Source organism: Fringilla coelebs (genome assembly GCF_963513975.1).
Source record: "Fringilla coelebs genome assembly, chromosome: 19".
NCBI lineage: Eukaryota > Metazoa > Chordata > Aves > Passeriformes > Fringillidae > Fringilla > Fringilla coelebs.
In genome coordinates, this window is record NC_140045.1 from 10,327,293 (window position 1) to 10,335,234 (window position 7,942).

Consider the following 7,942-nt stretch of genomic DNA (forward strand, 5'->3'; position numbering starts at 1 on the left):
CTTCCGCCACGCCTCGGTGCTGATTGGCCGATGCTGGGGAAGCGGCGCCCCCGCGCCGCCATGTTGAGGAAGGGCAGCGCGGGCGGCACGGAGGCAGCGCGGGCACCGCGCGCCGTTGGCCGCCGAGTTCCGCGGCCGCCCCGGGAGCCCACCGGCGCCGCTGCCCTTCCCTCGGCGGGCCCGCCCTCCGCGCTTGCTGCTCCCCGGACAGTGGCGGGCCGACCGCGTGTCACCCGGTTTCCTCCCTTCTCCGGGAAGCAGCCCGCGGAGGCGCCCGCCCCGCCGCGCCGGGGCAGCGGCGCGGGCGGGAGCGGCCCGGCTTAACCGCGGCCCCGGGGGGAGGCCGCGGCTGGGCGAACGCCTCATCGCCATCAGCGCCCGCGGCGGCGCTCCGCGTGACGTCGCGCCGGGGGGAGGCGACGATTGGCCGGCACGGCCTGGCGCCAATACGTGTCTGCCCGCGATTGGCCCATGGCGGCGCCGCGGCGGCAGCGCGCTCGGCGGTACCGTTTCGAGGAGGGTCCGGCGGCGCTGGCCGTGCGCGTGCCCGAGGTACCGGGGGCAGCCGGGACACGGGGAACGGCGGCAGCTCCCGGCATCCCGGCACAGCGTCTCGCCCCGTGTCTTGCAGGTGCTGGACTCGCAGTACGGCACGTACGTGTGGCCCTGCGCCGTGGTCTTGGCCCAATACCTGTGGGCGCACAGGCGGAGCCTGCCCGGCAAGCGAGTGCTGGAGGTACCGCCCGCTCCCCGCTCGGTTCCCCCTCTCGTGCCCTGCGGGTCAGGCTCCGCCCGCGGTCTCCACGAACACGCTGTGGTTTCAGATCGGTGCCGGTGTGAGTCTCCCCGGCGTGGTGGCCGCCAGGTGCGGTGCCCAGGTGATCCTGTCGGACAGCGAGGAGCTGCCCCAGTGCCTGCAGAGCTGCCGCAGCAGCTGCCTCATGAACCGCCTGCCCCACGTGCCCGTCCTCGGCCTCACCTGGGGCCGCGTGTCCCCAGAGCTGCTCTCTCTTGCGCCCGTAGACATTATTTTAGGCTCAGATGTCTTTTTTGACCCCAAAGGTACGTTAATGCTCTTAGGTATTTTTGGTTTGTGACTGCAAGGAGCTCTGTCCGAGTACTGCTGGGAACGGTGTCAGTAGATCAGGTGACACTGTGCTACTGACCTTGTTACACTGGGGTAATTCTAGTGTAGACTGTCATAAATACAGCTGAGGGTGTGGGAGTAGAAGATTAAGTAAATAACGGAGTCCCTTCATGCCCTGCTTGGGTCTCTCATACACAGATACACTGTGCTTGCATTGATTTGTAATTACCATTTCATAGAACCAGGCAGATTTATCCACACCTGGAATTGAGACTAACCCAGACTGCTTTATCTCCCCAATTTACACAGACTTTGAAGATATTTTAACTACAATTTACTTCTTGTTGGAGAAGAACCCACATGCTCAATTCTGGACAACATATCAAGTCCGAAGGTAAATTTTTTTCATATTTAAAACTCAAATTTTAACTCCTGTCTCAGCTGTGGATGAGCATCAACTCCTCTGTGGCAGCACCACTCTGACTCTGAAAAGCTCTTTATTGCAAGTCAGGCTGCTATTTGCCCAATAAACCCTGGAGGTAACAAAATCTGAAAATAATCCACGAACCACCAATTTGGTGTGAGGTAGAAGACTGATGCAAACCCATCTGTGCTGGACTAGTTTGGTGACAGCCTGCTGGAGTTACTGTAGCAGTGATAACCCTGGGTTAGGTTTTCACTCCTTTTCCTCCCCTCAGTGCTGACTGGTCTATCGAGGCTCTGCTCCACAAATGGAACCTGAAGAGCATCCACATTCCCCTGCACTCCTTTGGAGCAGACAAAGAGCACTTGGCCAGCTCCTCTATGCCAGGAAGACACACAATTGAAATGATGATCATCTCACTAGCACAATCAGAGGGCACTTCACTTTATTCCACTTTAGATTGCAGTACAAGGTGATACTCAGCTGTTCACTGTAGCAGAGAGCTGCAGAGAACAGTCCTGATTTACAGCAAACCTCATGGATATTTTGGGGAAGCAGCAATTCCTAAAACATGCATTGTAAAAATAAAGCTGTTTGGTTTTCCAGCTATGGCTTTTGAGAAATTTGTGTTCCTCCCCCAAGTCAATGAAATAGTTCAGAGCCTCAATTCCATCATGTGAGCCACTACACAACAGAGCTTAACCTGGAAATCCACAAGATCCAACCTAAATCCACAGCTTCAGCTATAAAAAGGTAACTGCACTTTTTAAAAATACAAAAAACTGATTCCCATAAGATCCCTTTCCCAGGACTGAGAATCCTTCCCAAAGTTCCACATACAAAATCCAGCCCCTCTGTTGGTAAATGAGTGTGGAGACTGCACTAACCTAGAACATACAAACTCCTCAGTTTGTAGAAAAGTACTTTTAATCCTCAACAAAGCCATACTGCCAGTATTCAGATGTTTCCATTCCCATTTAACATACATGCATAAGATAAAACAAGGCATTACAATAACCCTTGACACAGATGTTTGAAGTTACAAGTCATTTGGTACCAAATCAAATCATCACTGTAAAGATCAGCCCCTGTCAAGCAGCAGCCTGGTGAGCCAGGGCAAGCACACAGCAATGCAATTATTAGTACTGCTCAGTGTGGACCACCCACAACACCATCCCCGTCTGGGTCTGTGTTTGTGGCCTGGTTTGTTACCACCTGCCACACAACATTGGGTTAGTAACAATACTAATTAAAGTTTGCCCACAGTAATTTCAAAGCAACCCCAGTGGATAAAATTTATAAGCAGTAGAATGCATTTTCTATATAGAAGTTAAACATTGACAGTATAATTGCAGAAATCTTTTCAAGCTAAAAATAAGCTGACCCAAGACATTAAGTTGAGAAAAGTTAACACAGAAAAAAATGTTTAATATTAACTACAGAGACAGTGGGTATAGTACAGAATGTCTTAAGCAAAAGATACACCAATCAGTACTTACAAAGGAATGAACCATTTCTTTGCTTAACATTACAATTCTCATATGTAAGTTCATATATGTAGGTTGGTAAGTTTTACCATTCTGGAAAAAATAAGGTGTGTATATCATCAGCTAGATGTGCTCACTGTATGCTCCATTTTTTTTACGCAAGGCCCGGGTGACTGGAAGTGCAGTTGTCAGGCATTTTAATTAACTGGACAGCCATTTGTTTCTGCACGACAAGGCATCGTTACACAGGAGCAATCAGGAGACAACAGGAAACAGCCAAGCACTCTGCACTGCAACACGCCACCTTAACAGCTAACCAGCATTACTCAACTGCTACACAACTGCGCCTAGTGCACAAAAATACATAAGAGAAGAGATTAGAATTGAGTCTGATAAAACAATCCTTGCAAATATCAACTGTCACCTGAAAAGATTTCTACCAATTTGAATTTGAAGATGCTATTTTAAGTCAAAGTTTTTTCTTTCTTTAAAATAAAAAAAAAGCATTTACAGTAAGTTTCAAGTTGAAGTTTTGTGGACTTTCATTTAAAGAATCAAAATAAAATTGAGAGTACTTTTTGACAGTTAGCTATCAGCATATAATGGCTGCATGATTCCTCAGTATGAAACTGGAGGCAGCAAGTTACCATCGGTTTTAATTTCCAATAGAAGTCAGCACTATATAAACAAAAATGAAGTTTTACCTCAAATATCCAAGCCAATATTGAAATCGGTAGTCGTTCACTTCACTAAATTACAAGAAATTTGAATAACAGCAACAAAATGGCACATAAAATGTAAAATCTGCCACTTGAGGCGCAACTTAAACAAGTAAAAAGTTAGACAAAATGTTACAAAATAACCTTTTCAACAGCTGGTTGCTCGGCCAGGGTCTCTCCAGTGGGCTGAAGACTCAAGCGATCTTTTCCCCCCAAAGGCGTCCTTTATCTGGGTTCTCATTTAGCTGAAGCATCTAGGTTTGAAGAGAGAAAAATTCAGCCAGGTTTCTACCTTGTCCATTTTGGATGTGGATGACTTCAGGGATACTTCTAGTTGTGTTTCAACTGGCTTTGACTAATTTAATTAAGTTTTAGGAATTTCCACAGTGTTCCACCTCCCCCCATGTGTTGCTTTACTTCAGAGGCCAAATGTAAGGTTTGGTCAAAATATTTAGTTACAAAGGAGAATAAGCATCAGGCTGTAGATCAAGCCACAATTAACTTCAATTCAGCCTGTTCACCACTCAATTCAGAGTTCTATAGAAGTTACGAAACTAATACTTCTTCATAAAGACTTAACTAAGCTCTAATTGGCATTCAAAACCGAAAATGTGACTAATTTTGCTACAATTATCTAACTCCAGAGCTAGCTCAGGCCCTTTCCTTTTAAAAAATAGGACCAAACAGTTTGAAGGGTTAAAGACACACTATCCTTTCCCCACCCGGTGTATCCTTAGATGCCTCTTCAAGATGTCGACTTGAGGAAAAACTAGTTTCCGTGGTTTTCTCGTTGCAAGGAATTTACCACTTTTCTAGGACAGTTATTACCTCCAGTCAGTACAATGGCCACTGAACCGATCTTCCGTTCTAAAAGGATAGTGTATCTTTAACAGTGTAAGACAAACCTGCTCCAACACACGCCCACAGAAACTGGTCCCTGGAGGATCAGCCAAATCAGTTAAAATCTGCAATACTGGCCAATATTCTTTTAGCAAACAGGAGACCGCAGCTTTAAAGGGGAAAATGCAGATGTTGGATAAATACAGTAAGAAATAGTCATTTTCATCATAGGTTGCGTCTCATACAATATTTTATTAAAACCAAGGCATTAATCTTGCAATAAAACATTTTCTCTGTTTAAAAAAAAAATTTCTCCGTAGAAAACCCTTCAGTAATTATTTCCCTAAATCAATAACCAAAAAAATCACTGCTCAAGAAAAAAAAAACCAAAACCAACAACTAACAATGTGCCCCACTAGGATTCACTTGGTTCAGGCTATTAATGCTCCAAGAACTACCCAACACCCCACCTAAGTGCTCTAATAAAGTAACATGCATCCTGTGCTGATCCCGAGGTACATTACCATGCTCCTAGGAGGATACAGCTCCTTCTTCTTCCGGAGACTTAGGAGGGCTCTTAGACCTGGATCTAGAGTTGGATTCCCTCTTTGAGGCAGGGGGAGGGCTTCTAGATCTGGACCGGGATCTTGACCTGGATCGGGATCTGGAGACAGATGAGGACTTTGACTTGGATCTCCTAGCAGACCTGGACTTGGAGGTGGAGCGAGACCGAGAGCGTGTGCGAGACCGGGATTTGGATCGACTGTAGCGGGACCGACTACGGGACCTAGAGCGGCTCCTGCTTCTAGATCGGCTGCGACGGCGTCTTCTAGGGCTAAAACACACCAGGAGGAAAGAAAAAAAAAGGGCGCGTTAGAAGTTGATCACGAGTGATGCACGGACTGGAGCGAGGGCTGCGGGACAGGGAAGGCGGAACAGCACGCACGTGGGCAAGAAAATGAGTGTTACGAGGGCGCCATTGTTCAGAGTGGCCGGGGGCTAAACCTACTACAGGGCGAAACTCTTCCACTCCGAGGGAACCCCACGTGCCGGTGCTAGTAAACCTCTAGTAAACCCCCACTTCCTCTTCCCAGCCGCGAAACTCACAGGATAAGGGCACAGAATGCCAGAATCGGTCCGGCTGGAAGGGGCAACAGTAGGTCATCCTGTCCAATCTCCCTGCTTAAGCAGGATCGGCCTAAAGCGCATGGCTCAACTCTGTGTCCCTACCACTCAGTGACGGAGACCTCACTACCTCTCTAGGCAACCAACATGAAAACAAACGGTTCCCACTGCACAGGCGCACAGCTAAGGTTTATCTCATTTACTGCCCAAACTCCGTTGCCCGTTCTGCGGCGCTCACCTGCGGCTGCGGCGGCCGTAGCCGCTGCTGCTGTACCGGCGGGGCGGCGGCCCGCGGCGGCTGTGGTGCGAGTCGGGCGGGCGGCCGTAGCGGGCCATCTGCACGCGGAGCTCCCGGCCGTCCAGCACCGCCCCGTCCATCGCGTCCATCGCATCCTCCGCGTCCCTCTTGTCGTGGAAGCGCACGAAGGCGAAGCCGCGGCTCTCCTTGGTGTAGCGGTCCCGGGGGATGTAGACGTCGCCCACGCGGCCGTATTTCTCAAAGACCCTCCGGAGGGTGTCCGGGGAGGTGCGGTAGGTCAGGTTGTCCACCTTGAGGGACGTCATGCCCTCCACATCGGGCGGCGGGCGGCCGTAGCTCATGGTGGGCAGGAGCCCCTAAGGGGCGGCGGCGGACGAAGAGAATAAACCTGAGGGGTTCAAGGGGGTCAGCAGCCGGCGCGGCCCTGAGGGCGACGCGCCTCACGCCGCGGGGCGAGTCCAAAAAGGAGGAGAGCTACAGCGCATAGGGGAAAGCCGCGGGGTCCGCAGGGAGCAGCACCCACCTCAGGGTCCGAGGGGCGGCCCGAGGCCGGAGCGAAGCGCCAGGAGCGGCCGCCCCGTCCCGCCGCGACGAGGAAATGAGAGGGAACCGCCCGCGCGCGCGGCTTAACGCCACAAAATGGCCGGCGGCGCCCCGGAAGGAAACGCGGCGCCGCTCCGCCCGCGGCGCCGCGGGAGCGACCCCCGATCCCTTTTTCCTCCTTTTCCGCGAGGTGGTCCCGGAGGGAGCGTGGGGAATCCCCTCTTAAATTAATAATTCGCCCTGCGGTTGGAAAGTGGCTGTTGAAACGCCGCCGCCGTGACCCGGAAGGGCTCGGTGGAGGCGGGGAAATTTTTGAACAATGTGTGTTGAAAACCGTAAAAAAACCCACCCCAAAATAGCAATAACAATAAAAAGAAAAGAAATTAGGGCACAGCAGCGTGTGTGTGGGAGAGGGAGAGGGGCGACAAAACCCCGCCGCTGGAATAAAAAGTGATGGTGAAGTGAATCGCTTGTGGCGCGGGCGGGCGGGGACGGTTTAAAATGGCGGACGCGGAGGGGAGAGCCGTGAGGGGAACGGGGCCGGGGTCTGCCAGAGCGGCTCTCCCGGAGCAGCTGCGGTGGGAGCTCGCTGCCTTTCCTGCCCGCGCTCCGCTGCGTGCCTGTGGCGGCTGTGAGGGGCCGGGCAGCCCGGAGCGGGCTCTCCGCGGGCTCTCCATCATCCCTGCGGGCAGCGGTGGCCGGGGAAGGCTCCGCCGCCCCGCCAGCTCTGGATGTGCCGCGGGGGATCCGCGCCGCGGCCCAGGCGGTGCCCACCGGCTCCTCGGTGCCTGCGAGAGCCGAGCAGGGAAATAGTAAAACCATCCTCATTATCGGCCCGCTCTGCAAGGTCGTGCTGTGGGAGAAGATTTGCACAACCCTTGTGTAAGGGTGACAAGCAGCTTCTCAGAGTCCAAGGAGTTCTGAGAAAGCTGCTCCCCCCATCCCAAAAGTTGTATCTCTGTCACCTCAGGCATGAATAAAATGCCCAAATTCCTGAACTGTAGCATCTAGTTCTCATTCTCAAAACAATTTTGAAAGTTTCTACCTAGGTCTTCTATAACACTAACTTAAAGAATAGAAATGAGACTTATTTTCTACTCATTAATCCAATGACAGTATCAATATGAAAATTATTTCAGTATTAGAATTTAAATTCTTAGTTTTACTATAATTGTGTTTAATTTTTTTTTTTTTTGCACTGAAGAAGTATAAAAATAAACAGTGCCATGAATACAAATCCAGAAGCAACAGTTTGTTTCCTGCTACAAATGTTTTCAGAAATCAAATAAACTGCTACTGGTTTGACATTTTTTTGTTTTGCTTCATGTTTATTCTATTTTTTCACCAGAGAGTTTTGATTAAAAATTTTCTGTTTCGTCTGCTGAAACCTTTTTCAAAGGAGAAATTTGAAGTTTATCTTTACAGTGATTTTCCTAAAATGACAGAAGACATTTCCTA

General features: G+C 50.4%; 2 protein-coding genes across 4 annotated transcripts; one reads left to right on the plus strand and one right to left on the minus strand.

Moving 5' to 3' along the window:
* The first annotated feature begins 354 nt into the window (after window positions 1–354).
* On the plus strand, window positions 355–2,116 carry METTL23 (methyltransferase 23, arginine). The gene is made up of 5 exons (XM_084218377.1): window positions 355–552; window positions 632–736; window positions 825–1,062; window positions 1,397–1,481; window positions 1,786–2,116. The coding sequence occupies exons 1-5, from the start codon at window positions 472–474 to the stop codon at window positions 1,985–1,987; spliced, it is 711 nt and encodes a 236-aa protein (XP_084074503.1). The 5' UTR covers window positions 355–471; the 3' UTR covers window positions 1,988–2,116.
* Window positions 1,940–6,610, minus strand: SRSF2 (serine and arginine rich splicing factor 2). Of its 3 annotated transcripts, XR_014616623.1 has the most exons (5): window positions 6,465–6,610; window positions 5,921–6,329; window positions 5,082–5,392; window positions 3,862–3,971; window positions 1,940–3,345 (listed from the first exon to the last, which is right to left on the minus strand). XR_014616623.1 is itself a non-coding variant. In XM_084218378.1 (4 exons), exons 2-3 carry the CDS (start codon window positions 6,280–6,282, stop codon window positions 5,089–5,091), a joined length of 666 nt encoding a protein of 221 aa, XP_084074504.1. In that variant the 5' UTR covers window positions 6,283–6,329; window positions 6,465–6,610; the 3' UTR covers window positions 1,940–3,971; window positions 5,082–5,088. The 3 variants fall into 3 exon arrangements, 2 of the variants coding, with proteins under 2 accessions (XP_084074504.1, XP_084074505.1); XM_084218378.1 differs by having other exon boundaries at window positions 1,940–3,971; XM_084218379.1 differs by having other exon boundaries at window positions 1,940–3,971; window positions 5,921–6,605.
* Window positions 6,611–7,942: the final 1,332 nt, after the last annotated feature.